The sequence below is a fragment of the Dasypus novemcinctus genome, chromosome 4, assembly GCF_030445035.2.
Source record: "Dasypus novemcinctus isolate mDasNov1 chromosome 4, mDasNov1.1.hap2, whole genome shotgun sequence".
Taxonomy (NCBI): Eukaryota; Metazoa; Chordata; class Mammalia; order Cingulata; family Dasypodidae; genus Dasypus; species Dasypus novemcinctus.
Window position 1 is genome coordinate 71272477 of NC_080676.1, and position 23917 is coordinate 71296393.

At 38.2% G+C, this 23917-nt stretch overlaps 1 protein-coding gene across 5 annotated transcripts in view; it reads right to left on the bottom strand.

Moving 5' to 3' along the window:
* ACAP2 (ArfGAP with coiled-coil, ankyrin repeat and PH domains 2) overlaps positions 1-23917 on the bottom strand; it is a 171614-nt gene that overhangs the window by 90781 nt on the left and 56916 nt on the right. For all 5 annotated transcript variants that reach the window (XM_004465909.4, XM_023590996.3, XM_071214694.1 and 2 more), the window contains one exon: positions 9311-9368. In XM_004465909.4, the coding sequence (XP_004465966.1) occupies positions 9311-9368 (58 nt within the window). The remainder of the gene's footprint in view (positions 1-9310; positions 9369-23917) is intronic.

Genomic DNA, 23917 nt, shown 5'->3' on the forward strand with positions numbered 1-23917 from the left:
CCTCAAATGGATTCAAGATTTAAACATAAAAAATGAAATCACAAAAATATCATGAGAGAACAGGAAATAATATATATATATTTTTTTATTTCTCTCGCCTCTCCTCCTCCCCCCAGTTGTCTGCTCTCTGTGTCCATTCACTGTGTGTTCTTCTGTGACTGCTTCTATCCTTATCAGCGGCACCAGGAATCTGAGTTTCTTTTTGTTGCGTCATCTTGCTGTGTCAGCTCTCTGTGTGTGCAGTGCTATTCTTGGGCAGGCTGCACTTTCTTTCACGTTGAGGGCTCTCCTTCCAGGGCACACTCCTTGCACGTGGGGCTCCCCTACACGGGGGACACCACTGCGTAGCACAGCACTCCTTGTGCGCATCAGCACTGCTCATGGGCCAGCTCCACACGGGTCAAGGAGGCCTGGGGTTTGAACTGCGGACCTCCCATGTGGTAGGCGGATGCCCTATCCATTGGGCCAGGTCCACTTCCCAATATACTTTTATAATATCAAAGTGGGAAAGGCCTCCCTGTGAAGGATACAAAACTCAAAAGCCATAGAAGTAAAAAATTTATACATTCAATGACATAAAAATAAGGCATTTCTACATAGGCAAAAGAAAGCAATAATAAACTTAGAAAACAATATTAGCAACAGATCACAATGGGCTAATTTCCTTACTATAAGAAAGGTTATATAAATAATTTTTTAATTCAACCATCCGCTAGAAAAATAATTCCCCAAAAAGGAAATCCAGATGTCTCTGAATTCCATGAAAAGATGCTCAAAGTCATTCATAGCAAATGAAATGTAAATTACTATATTTTACAAAATAGCAAAGATCAAAAACTTTGACAATTCTCTGTTTTGGAGAGAGTAGGTATGGGGAAACAAGTACTCTAATACATTGTTGATGGGAGCGTAAATTGGTCCAGTTTCTCTAGATGGCGATTCAGAAAATCTATCAAAATTTAAAACACACATACCCTCTAACCTAGCAATTTCACTTTCAGAAATGTATAATACACATGTTGACTGGAATAAGTCAGACACAAAAGGACAAATACTAAGTGATTTCACTTATATGAAATACCAAGTGTAAGCAAATTCATAAAGACAGAGAGTAGATTACAAGTTACCAGTAGTTGGGAGGTGAGAAATGGAAGTTACGCTTAATGGGTATAGAGTTTCTGTTTGGGTGATGAAATAGTTTTGGTAATGGATACTGGTGATGGTAACACAGTACTGTGAATGTAATTGGTATCTCTGAATTGAAAACATAAAAGTGGTTAAAATGGGAAATTTTATGTTGTATGTTAATATAACAAAAATTTTCAGTTTTTTAAAAACTATGTAAAAATGCTACCATTTGTCTATGCAAACACAGGATATTTTGGGAGGCATAAACCTGAAACTTATAACTGCATCTGACTTTGGGATATGAAACTGTGAGACTGGGGACATGGGTGGAAGGAAAATTTATTTTCCACAGTAAAGAACAAAAAGATTAGACTTGTAAATCCTTAAATTACCATACAGATATATTTTTAAATAAGCCATGTGACACATATAAAGTCATTCATTGACAGTAAAATATTGGAAACAATCTAAGAGTCCATCAGTAGGCAACTGGATAAATAAACGATGATACATCAATACAATGAAATGCAAAGCATTTAAAAAAAAGGAATGAGTCAGCTTCATAATTATAAACAAGGAACAACCTCTAAGGTATAGCAAAAGATAAAAGCAAGATATACAATAGTGCTAACACTTAGGGCTGGAGGGCGGCAGTACTCATAAAGGGAAGAGATGCTTATAAAATCTCTGAAAAAAAACATGAAAGAAATAGGCTCTGTGGTTGCCTCTAGGAAAGAAATTGCATGGCTAGGTGCAGAGGTAATAAGATGACTAATTTTTCACTACATATATATTTTTATACCTTTGAATTTTGTTTGGCATACTTATACAACAAATTAAATAATTCAAAAACAAATTAATTAGAAGTTTCCATATCAAAAGAATAAAAGACACAAGCTGGGAGGTTAACATTATGTTTGTTAAAAACACAGGGTTCCCAGAAGCAGCTGTGGCTCAATCAGTTTGGCTCCCATCTACCATATGGGAGGCCCTGGGTTCACGTCCTGGGGCCTCCTTGTGAAGGCAGGCTTGCCTGCACACCGCGGAGTGCCGGCCCGCCCGCAAGTACCGCGGAGAGCTGACTCAGCAAGGTGATACAACAAAAAGGGAGACAAGTGAAAACACAGAAGAGTGCTCAGCGAATGGACAAAGAGAGCAAACAACAAGCAAGCTGCAAAGGCGGTGGGGCGGGGGGAATAAATCAAAATAAATACAGACACACAGAAGAACGCACAGCAAATGGACACACACACACACACACAAAACACAGGGTTCCAGGCTTGGTCTACTTAGGTTCAAATTCTGGTGCAATACTTAACCATCTATGGTTCCCTAAATGACCTTAACCTTAACAAGCTTCAGTTTCTTCTTCTGTATGATAGGATAACAATGGAACCAAGCCATTTAACTATAAAAGGGTAAGATAATGCACATAAAGATCTTAGCACAAGCTGTTACTCTTACATGGTAATTACTCAATAAAGATTTGCTTTCCTTTCTTTTTTAAATGTCAAAGGGGAGGCTTTTCTTATTGTTTCTTTGTTTTGTTTTATAAGAGAAACTTGAACATCTTTAGGAAATGATGGCTAAAACAAAGTCCTGAGGAGGTAGAGGATTTGGAATTGGATGGGGAAAAAAAGGATACTTCTATCAATCAAATGAGAGGGGGAAAAAAAAAGGGGCAGATTCTATTAAATTTTTAGATTAGGAGCAAGAAATAAAGAGCATTCTTAACACATGAAAGGAAGAGGCAAGGTCATCTGCTAAGAATGAAGAGCAAAGGAGTAAGTCTTTAGAAAAATAGTAAAGTATTGCAGAGTTGCTAAAGGAAGAAAGGAGGGATCTGATTGTGTCTTGGAAAATTTGCTGTGCCTTAAGAATTCCATGAATATGTAATTCAACCATTTGGTTTTAATCAGTGTGTCACTTCTCCTGCAGGAGTTAATAGCCAGATATAGGAAGAGATGAAAAATGGTTAGACTAATAGTGAAAATCCCGCAAAGCAAGTCTTATGGAAGGGGCAAAGGAACTAGAGGTTTCAAGAAGAAAAATAACAAAGTAAAAAAATTAAGAGCTGACCAAAAGGTTTCAGAACAGTATTTCTCCTAATAGCCAAAAAGAGGAAACAACTCAAATATCCATCATGAATGATACATCAAAAGTTCCACTGATGAATGAATTTTAAAGTGTGACATGTACAATGGAATATTATTCAGACATAAAAACAAATGAAGTATGGTTACATATAACATGGATGAAACTTGAAAACATTATGCTTAATGAAATAAGCCAGGCACAAAGGGCCACATATTGTAGGATTCCACTTCTATGAAATGTCCAGAATAGTCAAATACAAAGAGACAAAGTAGATTAGTGGTTGCCAGGGATAGAGGGAGGGACAACTGGAAGTGATTGCTAACAGGTACAGGGTTTCTTTTCAAGGTAATGTAAATGTTCTGGAATTACAATCGTGATGGTTGTACAACACTGTCAAAACCACTGAATTACACACTTTAAATAGTGAATTTTATGTTATGTGAATTTTATCTCAATAAAAAATGCAAAGAAAACAGTAGACTGAAAAGGAAATGAATTTAAAAGGTTCTGAATATTGGAAGTGGACAGAATGAAAGACTGGATAAGCTTGACAAACTGAAATAGTAGGGGTAAGGGTGAAAACTGAAAGTAGTAAAGTCAAACAATCAGATCTCAGCATTGCAAATCTGAGAGATTAGAATTCTTAAATGATGAGGGATAGAATATGGCCATGAAAAGAGATACAGAATAGAAGTAACTCTATTGAAGAGAAAATGAAATTGTCACTTAGCTTAGCTACATGTACATTTCAGAGACCCAGGATGAAGGACTAACTTGGGGACAGAGAGGAAGACTGCCAGCCGTCAAAATCCTGATTAGATGACAGTGATGAAGATGATATGATAGAATACATAAGCCTACAAAGACAGAAGATTTTTACCTACAAGAAATATTAAAGGTCAGGTTAGTCGAAATTATCAAACCAGCAACTCCAATTCATGCAACACTTTTTTTACTAAGTTTTTTACTAAGTTATTATTTTACCAGATAATGGTAATACAAACAACTTACTTGCTGATTATCCTTTAGTAAGGAACATGCTAAGTGCCATTTCTTTCACGTGTAAATTGGAGACAATAACAGCTCTGCAACATTGTTATAAAGATGGGAGATAACATAAGTAAAATACGAACTTGGTACACAGTTAAGTGCACAACGAATGAGGGTTTTTTCTTTTAGAGACTATCGTCAAAGAGGTAACAGGCTGCTGAAGAGACATCATCATCATTTATTTAGAACTTATCACATGCCAAGAACTATGTTAAGCACTTAACATGTATTATCTCATCTTACTCTCATAAAAACTTATGAAATATTATAGATACTCTCATTTGCCCATTATGCAGATGAAGAAACTGAGGCATAGAAAGACTGAGAAGCTTGCCCAAGGTCACACAGCTGGTATACTGCATGTCTGGATTCAAACCCAGGCCACCTTACTCCAGGCTTCATGCTCTTAACCACTAACATAAGCTACAATCAAAAAAACAACAGTAATATTATAATAGTTTATATGAGGTATGTACAAAAAATGAAGCAATACAAGAAAGGATGACATTTGGGCTGAGATTTAAAGGCTGTCTACTTCAAAAGGACAAATACTGCATGACTGCATTGCTATGAACCAAATATATTGTATAATATAATGTATTATTGAAAAAAAAGGGAAACGGCTGTGGCTCAAGCAATTGAGCTCCTGCCTACCATATAGCAGGTCCAGGGTTCGATACCCAGGGCCTCCTGGTGAAGGCAAGCTGGCCAATGTGATGAACTGGCCCACGCAGAGTGCTGCCCCACCCAGGAGTACTGGCCCACAGGGAAAGCTAGCACAGCAATATGATGCAACAAAAAGAGACACAGAGGAGAGAAATAAGTGACAGAGGAGACCAGGTTGTTGAGGTGGCACAAAAGAATGATCATGACTCTCCCACTCCAGAAGGTCCCAGAATTGGTTCCTGGAGCCACCTAATGAGAATACAAGCAGACACAGAAGAACACACAGCGAATGGACAAAGAGAGCAGAAAATGAAGGGAGGGGGGAGAAATAAATAAATCATTAAAAAAATAAAAATTTATAGGTATCCAGTACATTTAATTGAGAAATGTATGTTTTTACTCAACTGTGTTTTTTCAGTTTTTAATCACTAATACTTTCAGTTATTAAAGGCACAAAATAAAATTTAAAAAAAAAAAGAAAAATGATGCTAACTATCTGGCTTTATTACTTTATCATTAGAATATAATATATTTGCATCTTGGGCTTCAGTGTGACAAAAGTGTCTAATTTCTACATAATAAAGCATCACCTTATATCCTACAAAAAATTAAAAAATAAAAAAAATAAAGGGTGTCTGCTTAACAAACAGGGAGGAAGCATTCTAGGGAGAGGATGCAACCAATATCGAAATTTTATCTAGATGGCAACTATAATTGTCTATAATGCTGCCAACAGTACCCAGTACCCAAACTTCTGAACCCAGTGGAGCAATGCCACTCATTAAGCATTATTCACCAAAAAGAATATTAACTACTGTGTTGCATACATTATAAACAAAATAAAAGCTAAGCCATCAAGCAAGTTTAGCCTGTCTCTAGCATGATTTAGAATGATACTATGGGTGGAACTGGCCCTACACGAAGTTATGAAATCACTAAAACTAGTCCCAAGCAGCCTCCCCCAACCTGTTCCAATGCCACCACCTTTAATCATACCTATTTCCTGCTCTTCTCAGGCTCTCTTCTCTGCGTTAACTCCCATAATTTTAGAGCAAAAATAATAATAACTTGAGAATTTGGAAGGGGGAACAATTTATGAAAGATGAAGATCTTAAACTAAAGGAATATAAAAGTAACTTTGTAACTTCCATTTAAAGGAAGGTACATTTTAAAAACTGCACATTTCCATAATGCCCTTAGCAACCCTTTGGCTAAGACTGACTGTGTATTGAGTGTGTAGTGGTGCCAGGGATTGAAAACGGGCCCTTGTACATGTGAAGCAGGCACTCAACCAAAGGGCTAAGGGTTCTTAGTTGTGAATGCTAATACTTTAATAACTTGTCACAGAGATGAATCTTCATTTTAAGAATCTGCCAACCTTTCCAATCCCAACCAAATGATAAAAAAAAAGAAATAGCCACTCATAAAAAATCTTAACAAAAACACTGCCAGTGGATTCTAGTTGCTTAGGTTCTTTGAAATTTTTGAGGGTTTTTTCCTCCATTCAATACAGTTCATATGATTTAGATGCAGATCCACCTAAAGAGGATAGCTATCCTTGTAGTACTATTCTGTGATTATTTTTAAAAGTCTTGCCCTTTATATGATATCTAATAATCTACCAAAAAATCAAAACTCACCTCTGTACCTAAGGTTTTAAAAACTTGGTTTCTAAGAATACTTAAAAAGATAAATACCTCGGGGTTAAATATATATTTCTATGTATATACACACACATATACATATATAATTGTTAAGTAGAAAATAAAGGTATTGGAAAATGAAAACTTTGCCCAAAATTAAAATATTAACTTTAAAAAAAAAAAAAAAAACATTTGCCTGGAAACTTGCTAGGGTTCCTCAGAAAATATCCAAGTGGCATGTGCTCCCTCAACATGGATCCTGACGTACAGTGGTATATATAAGAGCACTGAACTAAGAATAAAAACATATAGGTTCTAATCTTGGTTCTGCCTCTTCCAACTCTGCAATGTGAGACAAGTTCATTTCACTTTAATGAGCTTTGATATCCTCATCTATAAAATGGAATAATAGGGAAGCGGATTTGGCTCAACTGATAGAGCATCCGCCTACCACATGGGAGGTCCACAGTTCAAACCCAGGGCCTCCTGGCCCATGTGGTGAGCTGACCCACATACAGTGCTGAGGCGTGCAAGGAGTGCCATGCCACACAGGGTATCCCCTGCATAGGGGAGCCCCACACACAAGGAGTGCGTCCCTCAAGGAGAGCCGCCCTGTGCGAAAAAAGCATAGCCTGCCCAGGAGTGGTGCAGCACACACGGATAGTCGATGCAGCAAGATGAAGCAACAAAAAGAGAAACAGATTCCCAGTGCCACTGACAAAAATGCAGGTGGACACAGAAGAACACAAAGCAAACAGACAGAGAGAGCAGACAACAGTGGGGGGGGGGGGAAGGGGAGAGAAATAAATAAATTAAAATAAATAAATAAATCCTAGTTCATAGGATTATTGCAAAAATTAAGATATTATATGTCAAAGTGCTTTAACAACTAGAGTTCTACCCAAAAAAGCTTAAAAAAATAAGTTATTAATTTGTTTTACATAAATAAGTAAAGCCACTGCTTGATATAGCTTCTATATTATTTATATTATATACATATACATATGATCCATGATTTGAAATATTTGAAAACCTTCAGCCTGATTAATATATTTTATATCCTTGCTACTCAAAGTGCAATAATAGCATTTATAATGATAATCATATAACTAAGAAATTAATTTCAGAAAAGAAATTTCAAATATATAAATCTGACTTATCTTCAGAAATTTTGAGATATATTTCCCAGAACAATGATTCCTTAGGATCAAAAGCCATGTCTTTCTCATTCTGGTATTTCTGACACCCAGTATGATGTATGATATATTATAGACACTCAATATGTTTCTCAGACAGAGGCAGAAAGATTAGTAAACATTAATATAGAAGGTGGGAATCAAGATCAAGGAACTTCTACCCCTACATAGAATGTAACCACTTAACGTCCACTAGGGATTGAATCATGTCCCCCACGAAAGGCATGCACAAGTCCCAACCCCTGATCCTATGGGTGTCAATCTATTTTTAATTAGGACTTCTGAAGATGTTGTTAAAATGTATCCAAACTGAATGAGGCTGGGCCTTAATCCAATATGACTAAAGTCCTATAAAAAGAAAGGAAATTGAACAAAGAAGAAAAGCCATGGGGAATAGACAGAAACTGAAAGTCAATGGGACCCAAAATACAAAGGAGAAGACACTGTCACATGCATTGCCATATGATGGAAAAGCCAAAGACCAAAGATTGCTGGCAGCCAGAGAGAAAACACTACTGTGCTGACACCTTCAGTTTGGACTTCTCCTAGCCTCAAAACCATGAGCCTTGGGAAGCGGATGTGGCTCAAGCAATAGAGCTTCCGCCTACCATATGGGAGGACTGGGTTCAATCCCTGGGGCCTCCTGTTGAAAAAGAAGAGAAAGTGTGCCTGCACGAGTGCCTGAGTGGTGAGCCAGTGGCTGCACGAGAGCCTGAGTGATGAGCCAGTGGCTGCACAAGTGCCCACACAAGTGCCCATGTGAGTGCCTGCATGGTGAGCCAGTGCCCCACGCAAGTGAGTCACGCAGCAGGATGAAAGAGAGAGACAAGATGAGAGTCAAGGTGAAGTGCAGCGGAGGCCGGGAACTGAGGTGGCACAATTGACAGGGAACCTCTTTCCCATCAGAGGTCTCCAGGATCAAATCCTAGTGAATTCTAGAGGAGAGAAAATGAGAAGAGAAGACAACACAGACAGCAAAAACAGCAAGATGGAAGGAGGGGAAGAGGGTAAAATAAACAAAAATATTTTTTTAAAAAACATGAGCCAATAAATTTCCACTGTTTAAGCAACCCATTGTATGGTATTTGTTTTGGCAGCTGGGAAACTAAAATAATACCAATTATTAAATATAATTTAAGCATTTCTGACATGAGCTAAAAAAAATTGGAATGAGTATTCTAAGTTTTATTTACATTTGAACCTACCACCAACATATGAAATTAGTATCAAAAAAAGAGAGGTGCAACCTTTTTGATAGAGAAAAATATAACACACTTTCATCAATATAAAAGAGACCTAGTGAGCTTTGGAGTTAGGCATGGATTCATTTCTTGCCCTGACACTTATATGAGGTTTTAAACAAGCTACTGTCTCTAGCCTCCATTACCTCACATATAAAACTGGGACAATAAATAGCACCTAACTTCGTGAAAAAAGAAGTAACGTGAACTGACTAGTATTGTAGGTATTAATCATTATTCATGAAAAATAAGAATTAATGTTTTAACAAGTTAAAAATGTGAAATTTACCTTATCAAGTTTTAGTTCCAATTCTGCCACATCTCCTTCTACTTCTTCCAGGGCAGCCCTAGAAAAATTAAATATAAAATAAAAGTAAGTTATTTCATGTGTTGAACTTTACACTTTTTTAAATTGAAGAACTGTTAAGTGTACAGAAAAGCCATGCATAAAATATAGAATTCCCATATATCACACCTGTAGTGACTTGGAGCTGTATATTCCCCAGAAATACATGTTCTTAAACTTAATCCATTACTGTGGATGTGAGACCATTTTAAATAGGACCTTTTGAAGAGGTTATTTCAGTTAAGGTGTAGTCCACCTCAATAAGGATAGTCTTAATCGATTTACAGGCATCCTTTATTAGCAGAATGAAAGTCAGACAGAGAGAAAGTCACAGAGAGAACAGCCAGAAGCTGAAATTAATGGAACCAGAAGAAAAGGGAGAGGCCAGAAGAGGCCTTACAATGTGACAAGTGAAGGATCAAGGACCACTGACAGCCATCCCCAAAATGCCACAGCCTTCGGGAGAAAAACATCACCTTGATTTGGGCTTTCTCTTAGCCTCAAAACCATGAGCTAATACATTCCCACGATTTAAGCAGAATAACTGAATGAATAACACAGTAACTGAGAAGCACCTGGGGAGGTTTGGTGTCATTTGCTTGGAAGATCTCCTTCATAAAATTGCCTTCCAGGAAGTATTCCGAGAGGATCTCCCAGTTCTTGCACCCATTCCACTTTGCAGTGCTGTGTCATGCTACCAAGAATAAAGTGGGCCTTCTCAAGGAGATGGGCTCAACAAGTTATCATGGCCAAAGCATCAATCAGCTGAACTAGACCCAGATTGTCTGAAAGCACAATGCACTGGAGGCATGTGTTTGTTTTTCTGAGTTATCAAGTATCTTTAAAGAAGATTATTTTCGGGAAACGGACTTTGGCCCAGTGGTTAGGGCGTCCGTCTACCACATGGGAGGTCCGCGGTTCAAGCCCCGGGCCTCCTTGACCCGTGTGGAGCTGGCCCATGCGCAGTGCTGATGCGCGCAAAGAGTGCCGTGCCACACAGAGGTGTCCCCCGCGTAGGGGAGCCCCACGCGCAAGGAGTGCACCTGTAAGGAGAGCCACCCAGAGCGAAGGAGGGAGCAGCCTGCCCAGGAATGGCGCCGCCCACACTTCCCGCGCCGCTGACGACAACAGAAGCGGACAAAAAACAAGACGCAGCAAAAAGACACAGAAAACAGACAACCGGGGGAGGGGAGGGGAATTAAATAAATAAAAATAAATCTTTTAAAAAAAAAAAAGATTATTTTCTGTTCTAGCTTCAGAAACTGGAGGGAGAAGTGTCAGGCAAAAGACAGTGGGTGTCATGCATGCACCTGTCATATCACAGCCTGGTTCCAAGGAAAAGTTCCAGTGTGTCTTCCTCATGGCCATTGCCTCTTCTGAAATCAATAAAAGACACACAGATGCCATGGAAGAGGTAGTTCTGCTGCCATATCATCTGGTCTTGTTTTGGAAAGATCTTGAAGTATAGTTAGAAGAATACAAAAATAAATACTCTGCTGTGAGTCCAAGTTTCAGGCTTTCACTGATGACTTTGAGAGCTCTAACTCAGCTCGTTCTAAGAATGTATCTGGTGGTTTTCTTATCCTTGCCTGCAACTGACATAGTCCTTTTCTTTAGGATTTTAACCTCTTCTTTTAGACCCTACCAAGGATCCTGGAGAAGGGAAGGATTCTTTCTCCATACATCCACTCAAAACTTTGCTTGGAATTTTAGGGTTTTTGTAGACCCTTACCCTCAGGGACCTATACACCTAATGTGAGGACGATCTGGTCATCCAGGCCCTGCCCTTGTTAGTCTCCAGTTACATACCCTGCTGTAAAAATAGCTTTTTCCCTTCAAGCTAATTGGTTGTCTCATACTAAAAACACAATGGTAGGTTGCTAAGTCCCCTGTACTATCCAAACACAAAGGGAAATGTCCACCACTTGCTTCCCCTGGGCTTCAGGGATGGAATTTTCATGTTTCCTTGATGGTCTATTCTCTGTATAAAACCTGAATCAGGAAGGAGTGAAGCGTTTGCTTAGTTTGGCATAAATGAAATTAGCACTATTTGGACCTTTCAAGCCCAGGGAAGCAATTTAGTTGGACCCTTCTGTGCTTTTGTCCATTTCTAGCATATTCCGGACTACAGAAGCATTGGTTGCTACCGTGCTGATAATGATAAGGTAAACCAGAAACAGGGCTCCTGAGGACATACAACTGGGGGAAAAAAAGGGTTTGGTCCTGCATGTGTCCACCCCTAAAAGGACCTTCTCTGTGCTCCTGTCACTCAATTGCCTTAACTTCCCATCTAAGCACTTGGTAAGGGTCTACCAGGCCCAGATTAAGACTTGAAAACCTACTTAACCACTGTATTCCCTGATCCCTTAAGATCAGCTTTGCTGCAACTTTGGCTCTGGGGTCCTCAATCATAGCTGTGAAATTGAATTAGAGGTATAACAATGCCTTAACGTGAGCCAGGTTATGAGGTAACTAATTAAGTTGACTGGATCAAGAGTTAGTCTGTCAGGAATCGATTTGTTGTAGATGTTACTTATACTGTAAAGCATTATGAAATCAGCATTGTAAGCATTAAAATTGTATGTAAAGCATTATGAAACCTTAAAATGATGTATCACAAAACCATGAAAAGGAGCAGTTGTAAGGATGGAAGTCAAAGGTTTATATCTCAGATCTGTCTTGTACTAAATATGGGACTAGTGTTTCTATCTTGCCTGTAAAATGCTAATAACATTTAGCCTGTCTACCTCACAGGGTTTGTTAAAAGGATCAAACAAAATATATTTTTAAACTTAGGATTCATAAGAAATTGGAAAAAACTGTGCACTGCTGTTTAGTGTACCAGGACACACCATTTCCTAAACAAATTGTGGGACTATCATTTTCTGAGAAAAGCTACAACTACTACATTATAAAATCTGAAGGGTTTGCTAATATGAGTTGTTCATGACATTAATGAATATACCTAGTATATTCTAAGTGTTGTAGGGAAATCAAAAACATAAAAACCTAGTTTTAGGGAGCAAAGATAGGCCTATTAACTAAAGAGCTGGCTAAAAGGCAGTTGTGGAACTTTTCTTCTTTGCTCTAAGTCTTTAGTTTCCTGGCCTGAACTAACTCGTTCCCAGGTTTTAGAGGTTTTTGTTCACTGGCTTTTTAAAACGCTTGTTTATTTCATTCATTTAAAAGTAAAATTTTTGTAAAGTTAATACTTAATGTGGTAGTGAATATAGTTGAAAGGGGAAATTTTAGGTTGTATATGTTACTAGAATAAAATAAACAAATAAATATAAAACTGGACACGGGAAATGGATATGGCTCTAAGGACAGAGCTTCCACCTACCATATAGGAGGTCCAGGTTTGATACCCAGGGCCTCCTGGCCCATGTGGCAAGCTGGCCCACATGGAATGTTGCCCCGCTACAGGGGTACCCCCCACACAAGGAATGGCCCCCACGCATTGGATGCAGCCCTAAGCAGGAAGGCAAACCTCCTGGGAGTGGTGCAGCCCACACGGAGAGCTGATGCAGCAAGATGCAATGGAAGAGAGACGCAGAGAAGAGACAATATGAGATGCAGCAAACTAGGGAACTGAGGTGGAGCAAGAGAATGATTGCCTCTCTCCTATTCCAGAAGGTCCCAGGATGGGTTCCCGGAGCCACCTAATGAGAATACAACAGACACAGAAGAACACACAGCAAATGGACACAGAGAGGAGACAACGGCCAGGGGGTGGGAGAGAGAAATAAGGAGAAAAAAAAAAAGACAGGACAGTACAGCACAAACAGGAACCCTAATGTAAACTACGGGCTACAGTTGACAGTAAAATTATAAAAATAGTCTCTCATCAATCGTAACAAAGGCACCATCCTAACACAAAGTGTTAATGGGGGGTAGAAAGTGATAAGGCAGCCCTGTATTTTCTACATGATTTTTCTGTAAATTTACAACTTCTCTAATAAAAATATTATTTAAAAAAAATTTTTAATGTTACTAATCTACTTAAGTCACCTATGAAATTTTCAGATACTACTTGATAAACTAGGAATTCTCAACAACTATTTCAAGAATTACCCAAAATTTGTTTTAATTGGATGGTAGCAAAGGGGGGAGCTATTTTGAACAATGACTAAAATACTCTCAATTAGACCACAGAGCTAAGAAGAGAAAGATAAGTAAGATATAAACATCTATTCCTAGAACTCTCCTTCTGGAGTACCCACCTCACTTTATTAGCTTGTGGTTCTACTTTTCCAAATGGTAACATTTATTGGAAAAAATGTGGTTTTTTTAAAGCTCCAAAACATGAAAATAATGTTAAACTCAGTAATAATGTATCTATTTCATAAAATAAGATACTCTAATATATACAGTTAAGAAAATTATACCCCTAAACCAGGGGTTCTTAATAAGGAGTCCGTGAGCTTGAAGTGAAATTCAAAAAAACATTCTTGTGGGTACACATTAGTGCGGGTGTGATATAGTTATTAAATAATACACAGTGTAGTGTGGACTTAGTAAGGGATCCATGGTTTTCACGTGACTGGCAAAGGGGTCCATGGAACAAAAACGGTTAAGAACTCCTGCCTTAAAGTATAGAAACATAAATGCTTCTCTTCTGGTTAAAAGTTTGTCATTTTCTACAGCAGTATTTTTTTCAAACTACATATTGTTCTTTTCACCTAAAAAATATTTCACATTCACAGTAATCCTTACTCCCTTCACATGCTGACAACCTACTCATAATTTAAAACTTAGTTCACCTGAGGAAACATATATCAGTATGTATATTTGTATGTAAGGTGAAACATGTATTTATATGTACATGTGTATGTACTAAGTTGGAAACAACCTAGATGTCCAGCAATAAGAAATAATGGAAATAAATGATAGTATATCCATCCCATGTGAGGCAACAAATTTTTTAATGAGACTGATTTATATACTAACATGGAAAACTATGTGGCTTTTAAATGAGAGTGATCTTTGGTGATCTAGAAAACATGTATGTGATAGACAATTAAATGGGAGAGGAGGAAAAAGCACATTACAAAACTACATATAAGAGTGACACGGCAACGTAAGAAATCCCCTGGAAAAGTCTCCCCCTAGAAACAACTTATCAGGACAAATCCCACTTCCTTGGAATTCTGGAGTACAAAAGAGACTAGAGAAGAACTCCATAAACAATGAACTGAAGAAAAAGGGAGGAGAAAAAAAAAAAACACCACCAAAAACAAGGTTGTAGATCTATGACCTGGACCTGCCAGTCTGTACCCCTCTGTCCCGCACAGTTTAAGATTAGCACAGAGGCAGCACAGCACAGGTACCTCCTGCACTGAATGCAGACCACAGAGCTACTCACAGCAGCAACTTAGAAATCCACACATATGCAGGCATAGGGACCCAAGCCCACAGAGGTCCAGGACGAACACAAGGATCTGGCAAGTGTATGCACACAAACGGCACCCAGGAAATAAAAGAAACTGCATACAACTGTTGGCAAGAGGTGCACACAACCAACTCAGTCTTGTGCAGGAAACAAACAAACAAAAAAACCCAGATCAGGAGTCCCAAAGAAGGAAGAGAGGAAAGGAAGCTTTGTCCTAAAAGTGAAACAATTGGAAGTGAAAAGGTAATCTCAAAAGTTGTACCAAACAAAAAAAAAAAAAGTTGTGCCAAACATCCAGGGCAAGAAACAAGCACAGAACACCTGAGAAAAATCTGAACAGTTAACACACCGCTACTCTAAAGGTTCAGTACAAGTAGGACCAAACATTGAAGAAAGACTTAATACATGGCCAAAGTACAAAAACAAGGAGAAAAAGCACTGCATGCTACAGAGAAATCTTTCATGAAAGGAAGATTCACTGTTGTCTTATTTTAAGAAATTATCACAACCACCCCAATCTTCAGCAACCACCACTCTGATCAGTCAGCAGCTATCAACATCATGGCAAAACTCTATCAGCAAAAAGATGAAGACTCGCTGAAGACTCAAGTGATAGCATTTTTTAGCATATACAGTGTTTTTTGATTAAGGTATGTATATTATTTTTGTAGACATAATGCTACTGCACAACTAACAGACTTCAGTATGGTGTAAGCCTAACTTACATATGCACTGGGAAATCAAAAATTTTACTGACTCACTCTATTGCGAGGCTCATTTTATTGTAGTGGTCTGGAACTGAACCCAAAGTATGCTTGTAATCAGAGCTAGACACAGTTCTGTCATTAAGTACAAAACCTTGAAAATGTAATTTAAACTGTCCCAAAATTGACTTCTAATACTGTGAAATCATTTAACATCTGTTCAAAGTCTCACAGGATTATTATGAGCAGGGGTCAGCAAACTAAAGCCCATCAGCCAAGTCCATTCTACCATTCATTTTTGTACAATTCTGAGCTAAAGATGGTTATTACATTTTTAAATGGTTGGAAAAATATCATAGGAAGATTTCATGACACATGAAAGTTATACTAAATTTAAACTTCAGCATTCATAAATAAAGTTATATTGAAACACAGCCAACCTCATTTGTCTGCATATTTTGTCTGTGGCTGGCAGGTCTTACACTACAATAGCAAAGTTGAATACAGAGACTGTATAGCCCACAAAGTTCAAAAGATCTACTATCTGGCCCTTTACAGAAAAAGTTTGCTGATCCCTTGTTACAAATATCAATTTTAAAATCATCAAAGAAAATCCTTTCTCACATATGAATACAAACAGGAAAATAATTTTTAGAACTTAGTTTTAGCTAAGATGCTAAGCAGCTAAATAAGCCAAGAATTTCAGATTACTTTTAGTAAAACACCTTCATTCTTTTATCCATTCACGCATCACAGTTTTAAAATATCACCACAGAAAGTAATTAACTCAAGACACAAAAGTAGAATAAAAAAAAAAAGCAGAGTTAACTTTGAGACATTTTTAATCACATAGGGATCACTTCTGGCTGTGAATTAATAAAACTATCAGAAGCACAAAAATAGAACTCTCCACACCACATAATTGCATATCCCTAGTGGAGCAGTAAACTACTGAAACTTCAGTTTTTTAAAGATAATCCATAAAATCCCTAAATAGTATGTGTAATTTAAGCATTATAATTCTTGATAAAAGAAAATTATTTGAGATTGTGGGGATGCAGGAGAGCAGGCGTGGGAGGCCCTGGAAGCAATGGGACAGCTCTGGTGATACCCCCACCATCATTCCTATAAAGTGTGGCTAAAATGAACAGTCTTGAAAGTAGAATAGAAATCATAAAAGAGGATACCACCAGGCAGGAAGAATGGAAATGAAAAGCCACTGCAAGTCTTAGAAGAGGAGCCTAATGTAATTTCCTCAAAGCAAGCCAAGAGGCACCTTGGTTGTCTACTACCTCACAATTCAAAATGTGGTCCTGCTCATGCACATAAAATACTGTGTTATAAAAAGCTAATTCTTAGCCAAGTGCAGTGATACAAACAGACATCTGCACACCGATGTTCATAGTGGTGTTAATCACAATTGCCAAAAGATGGAAACCACCCAGGTGTCCATCAACCAATGAATGGATAAACAAATAGTAATGGGAAACAGATGTGGCTCAAGCAACTGAGCTCCCACCTACCACATGGGAGGTCTCACCTACCACATGGGAGGTCTCGCCTATCACATGGGAGGTCCCAAGTTCAGTTCCCAGGACCTGCTAAAGAACACAAGCAAGACAGTGAGCTGATGTGAGGAGGCAGCAAGATGATGCAAGGAGCTGATGCGACAGGCAGGCGCAGCAAGCTGACACAACAAGATGACGCCAGTAAGAGACACAAAGAAAACATAATGAGAGAAACAACAAAGCAGGTAGCAGAGGTGGCTCAAGCGATTAGGTACCTCCTTCCCACATTGGAGGTCCTGGGCTGAGTTCCCGGTGTCCCCTAAAAAGAAGACCAGCACACAACAAAGAGACATGGAAAACGCAAACAAAGAGGGGTGGAAAGAAATAAATAAATAAAATAAAACTTTGAAAAAAAATAGTGGTGTATACACACAATGGAATATTATGCAGCTATAAGAAGAAAGGAAGTCATGAAGCATATGAGAACATGGGTGAATCTGGAGGACATTATGTTGAGTGAAGCAAACCAGACACAAAAGGACAAACACTGTATGCACTATTATGAACTAAATAAATTGCTTAAACTCATGGAGTTAACAAGTTGAATATGGGTCACTAGAAAATAGAATGAGGTTAGAAAATGGAAAACTGAGGGCAAACCTGTGCAGAATTGGTAAAAAAAATAAAGGGTGTTTGTTAGTCTATGGAAATGAATAGAAAAGGGTGAAGCACACCATAGTGTTTGTAACTAGCAGTGCTATTATTTGGGTATGAAGACAGTGGTTGAAAGGGCAAGTCTAAGGTCATATATATTACTAAAAGGAAAGCTAAAAAATGTGATATGGGACTGTACAGCACAGTGAAAATTCATGTGAAATATGAATATGGGTAATATTGCATATGATTATTTTCCTTTGAAACTGAACAAATGTATGTTAACGTTACAATATGATATATGAGGCAAAAAACAAACACCACATTATACTAAGTGAAAGAAACCAGACACAAAGTTCTACATATTGTATGATTCTACTTATGTAATGTGTAAATATAAGTCAATTTATAAAGATGGAATTAGACTAATGGCTATATAGGACTGGGGAAAGATAGAGGGATTGAGAGATGACTGCTAAGCGGTGTGGAGTTTTCTTTATTGAGTAATGAAATGATTTTAAAGTTTTTTGTGGTGATGAATGCACAACAGTGATTATACTAAAAATCACTAATTATACAGTGTGGATAGACTATATGGTATGTGGATGTATCTCCAAAAAAAAGTGCTTTAAAATAAATAAATAAGCAAGATAGCCAGAAATAGCAGCTATGTACAGCAGGGGAAGCGTTGACAGATTGAAAAGTGATGAATTTTTTTGTATTTTTTTTTAATTGAAATAATGAAAATGCTCTCATAATGACTGAAGTGATGAATAAACAACTATGTGATTATAACAAATACCACTGATTGTACACTTTGGATGGATTATATGCTTTACTAATATGTACCAATAAAATTGATTTGTTCTTTGAAAAAATGTGGTCCTGAAGCAGCAGCAAGGGGATCTTATGGGAGCCAGTAAGAAAGCAGAATTTCCACCCTAGACCTACTGAAATCAGAATCTGCATGTTTGTAAGAACTCCAGGCAGCCTTCAAGATGGCCCCAATAATCCCCATCTCCTGGTATTCACCCCTTGAGAGTGAACCTGCTCCTAGGGACTTGCTCCTAAAACTAGAACATGGCAAACGTGATGGAATGTCAACACCAAAAGAACAAGCAACAAGACACTACATAAACTGGACCTCATCAAAATTAAAAACTTTTGTGCATCAAAGGACATGATCAAGAAAGTGAAAAGACAACCTACAGAATGGAAGAACATAGCTGTAAATCATGTATCTGATAAGGGTATAATATTCAGAATACATAAAGAACTCCGACAACTCAACACCGAAAAGACACATAACCTGATTTGAAAAATGGGCAAAGGACTTGAATCAACATTTCTCTAAAAAAGATATACAAATGGTCAGGAAGGACATGAAAAGCTGCTCAACATCATTAGCAATTATAGGGAAAAGTAAATCAAAACCACAACAATATGCCACTTCACACTCATAAGGCTCTATTATTTTCAAAAGAGAAAATTAAAAATAGTGGCAAGGAGTGGAGAAACTGGAACCCTCACACCTTGCTAGTGGAAATGCAAGATGGTACCACTGCTGTAGAAAACAGTTTTATGGCTCCTCAACAAGTGTTTACTCAAAACTGACAAAATTGTACTGTGCAAAGTATAAAACATAATGTAAACTATAGAACATGCTTAGTAGCAATGCTTCAATATATGTTCATGAATTGTAACAAATGTACCACACTAATGAAAGATGTTGTTAATGGGGGAAAGTGTGAGAGGGGGAAGGGGGAAGGTATATGGGAATCTACTATATTTTCAATGTAACATTTATGTAATTGAAAACTCCTTTAAAAATAAAAGGGAGGGAAGCAACTGTGGCTCAATCAATTGGGCTCCCACCTACCACATGGGAGGCCCTGCGCCCAGGGCCTCCTTTGTGAAGAAGGCAGGCTTGCCCACATGCCACGGAGAATGGCCAGCCTGTAAGCTCCTGGGAAAGCCAACTCAGCAGGTGACGCAACAAAAAGGGAGACAAGTAAAAACACAGAAAAGCGCACAGTGAATGGACACAGAGATGAGACAGCAAGCAAGCCGCAAGCAGGGGGGAGAGGGGGATAAAAAAATAAAAAATAAAGGGGAAAAATGTGAAAAAAAAACAAAAAAAAAAACAAGAAAGTGTTTACTTCTTGACTCACTGTTTTAGTTTGCTAAAGGCTGCTGGGAGCAATATACCAGAAGTGGGTTGGCTGTTATAATGGGAATTCATTAAGCTAAAAGCTTACAATCTTGAGGCTGTGAAAAGGTCCAAATCAAGGCATCATCAGAAATGCTATCTCACGGAACCTGTGAGCAATCAGGCACAGGGCAGGGCATAATGGAGGCTCTGCCCAAATAAGGCATCAAGCGATGCACTCCCCTGGAGCTCGGCTGTGGGCAATCAGGCACATGGCTCGACTCTGCCCTCTCCTCAAGGCCTCTCTCTTAGCCTCTCAGGGACCTCTTTCTGTGCCTCTCTGCTCTGCTAATTCTAGCCTTTTGCCTCCAGAACTTCTTTCTCAGCCTCTTGGGGTTTCTCTCTCTCTGATGCTTTTTTCTACTATCAGAAAGAAGTGATGTAATACAGATTAGGAAAAGAGATTAGATTAGAAGTAATGTAACATAGATTAGAGAAGTGTATGTGTATGTACACACGTGGGCGTGTGTGTGGGTGTGCCAATATACCTATACATGTGAGGGGTACAAGTGGAAGGGATATGTGTGGCAGGGAAGTCGTATCTAAATTCTCATCTTCAATAATAAGAAATCAATATATAATGCACAAAGTTTATGAATAAAAGAAACAGCATTTTAAAGATATCATTTCATAGTATGAAGGCAAATATCCTAAGATATAGTAAAGCTGGGGACTGGAAAGACAGGGCAGGGTGCCACTGCTTTTCATCATAAGCCTTGTAGTTGTATTTAATTTCTTAAGATATGTGAATTTATTACTTTGATGAAAATAAATGTCACTTTAAAAAGGAAAAAAAAACCTGCCCAACTTCCCTTAAATACCTCAATCTTCCCAAGATAATAGGGAAGATGTACAGCTGGAATTACAGAAAGGCTGTTACAAGGTGTTTGAGTTGCCTTTTTCACTGGTTTCATTTCTGGTCAGGATACTACAGATAAGAATCAGTCTCTCTTCTACAGAAAAAGAAAAAAACTTCTTTGACCTTATAATTCCATTTCTAGGGTTCTCTCCTAACAAAACAATCCTGAAAACAGGAAAAAAATCTTTATGTTGAATGATGTATAATATTATTTATATATTACTACAAAATTGGGAAATCCTTAACTGCCCAACCAAAAGAAAGTATAAGTCAATTCTCCCGAGAACCTATAAAAAGAATATTTATATAGCTGATGTAATGTGAAAATGTCTACAACCTGTTTTTTTAAAGATTTATTTTTTATTTATTTCTCTCCCCCCCCCCGCCCCCCCCCCCCCGCACTGTCTGCTCTCTGTGCCCATTCGCTGCGTGTTCTTCTGTGTCAGTTTGTATTCTTGTCAGCAGCACTGGGACTCTGTGTCTCTTTTAGTTGCACCATCTTGCTGCGTCACCTCTCCATGTGTGCTGTGCCACTCCTGGGCAGGCTGTGCTTTCTTAGTGTGGGGCGGCTCTCTTTACGGGGCACGCTCCTTGCACATGGGGTTCCCCTGCACAGGTGACACTCCTGCGTGGCACAACACTCCTTGCGTGCATCAGCACTGCGTGTGGGCCAGTTTACCACATAGGTCAGGAGGCCCTGAGTTTGAACCCTGGACCTCCTATGTGGTAGGCAGACGCCCTATCAGTTGAGTCAAATCTGCTTCCCTAACTTACTGTTAAGTAAAAAAAAGCAGTATGCAAAATTGTATACGAAGTATTACTACGGTTTTTAAAAAAATCTTTGCATTAAAAAAGTCTAGAAGGGGGAAGCGGCTGTGGCTCAATCAGAAGAGCTCCCGTCTACCAGATGGGAGGCCCTCAGTTGGCATCCTGGGGCCTCCCTATGAAGGCAGGCTTGCCCGCACGCTGCGGAGCGCCACCCGGCCCACAGACGCCACGGAGAGCCAACACAGCAAGGTGATGCAACAAAAAAAGAAGGGAGACAAGGGAGAACACAGAAGAGCCCACAGCAAATGGACAGAGAGTAGACAGCAAGCAAGCCACAAGGAGGGAGAGGAAATAAATAAAATAGAGACACAGAAGAACATACAGTAAATGGACACAAAGAGCAGACAGCACGTGCTGCAAAAAGTCTCAAGCGGGGGATAAAAAAAAGTCTAGAAGAACAAACAAAAAGGTTTACAATGGTTTTGTTTCAACAGTGATATTATGGATGATTATTTTTCTTTTAAAATCTTTTAAAAATTTAATGTTAGTTTTATAATGAGCAAATACTTGAAAATATAAAGTAAAAATATTATCACTTTTTAGGAAGTACCAAGGACTGAACCTGGGATCTTGTACATATGAAGCAGGTGTTCAACCAAAGAGTTACACACCCACTCTGCTAAAATCAATTTTTGTGTTAAAAACTTTTTTGATCCTACTATTTTGAATTCTGCCAGTTTAAGTGTAATGTTTAAACCAAATGGATTTTTTAATGGCAGTCATTTCAGACCCAGAGATAGTTGACTTTTTGGCAAGTTTATGAATACAAACATTTTAATCAAAATTATCTTAATATTGATAAATTTCCATCAATAAAGTATTACCTAAAGAAATTTATCTGGATAAGTTGACTTAATACTTATTGTTGAATGAATCAATAATCAATTTTTGTGTATGACCAAGTTAAACTATGTCAAATAGTTCCCATTTTCATTCACTAAAACTTTTTTATAGAAATTAAACTTCTCCCTGAAAATCTTTAAAAAAAAAGAAAATTAACTGGAGGAAAAGGAAGGTAAAGAAAGAATATTTTCCCCATCAATTTAGAATCTAGAATGCAACACAAAGATACTCAAGATCACAAATAGGCATGTAATATCCTCAAAAGATCAAAAATTGATCTGAGGCTCCAAAGTCATAACAACTTTCTAAAGAATTATCAAACTAAAATAGATAATGCAAAATATAATGTGCAGACTTTAAAAATCACATCTGTATTCCTTGGCTTATATAATAGATGGGTTCCTAAAATTTGGACATAAATTGAACAGCTATTTAAATATTCAGGAGTCACATGTACATGTCCTTCATAGCGTCTACCATGCCTAACCAACCTCCTCTTTGAAATCAACTGTCTTACTCACCATGGGTAGTGCTGAGCTATTCTTTGCACAAAGGACAATGGCTAAATCAGGGTTAGCTCACTGACCCAAAACAGTTCTGTCATTCACTGGGTGGCACCAAAAGGGATGACAAAAGGTCTTCACACCAATGAGATGGCTCCTTTTGGGTTTTTAATCAAAGAACAGAGAGAGAACACACCCTGGAAACCTGCTTTTCAAAAGAAATCCCTCATTAAAATAAAATTTTTAAAGAGATTTGTTTATTTTTGCCTCCCCTCTGCCCCGCCACTGTTTGTGCTCACTGTCTGCTTGTCTTCTTTTTTTTTAGGAGGCACCAGGAACTGAATCCAGGGCCTCACATGTGGAAGGGAGGCACCTAATCCCTTGAGCCACCTCCACTCCCAAAATCATTTTAAAACATGAATGGCCACCTCTCTATTTTGTTCACTACAAAATCTTTTTTTATATTGGATCTCTAACACTTGTATGCTATGTTAAAAAACTGCCTGTGTTTGAAATCCTACTTTACTTTGTACTAGCTGGTTAATCAAGAACAAGTTCTCTCTGCATTTCATCAATAAAATGCAGGTAATAACATTCTTCCTCACAGACTTAAGAGACAAATTTGAAGATACAGGTAAATTAAAAGAATGAAAAGACAAGCAAAGATGGCAAAATACATATCTAACAAAGATAGACTTATATCCAAAATACACAAAGAACACTTTAAACGCAATTAAAAAAACCAACAATCTAATTTTTTTTTTAAGATTTATTTTATTTATTCCCCCTCCCCCTTGCTGCCTATGCTCACTGTCGCTTTCTGTGTCCATTCACTACGCATTCTTCGGTGTCTGCTTGTCTTCTCCTCTCGTCCTCTCTTTAGCAGGCACTGGGAACTGATCCTGGGACCTCCAACATGGGAGAGGGGCATTTAATCACTTGAGCCACCTCAGCTACCTGGTATGTTATGTGTCTCTCGTTGCCTTTCCTCTGTGTCTCTCTTTAGTTGTTGCCTCATCTTGTTGCATCACCTTGCGGCATTGGCCAGCT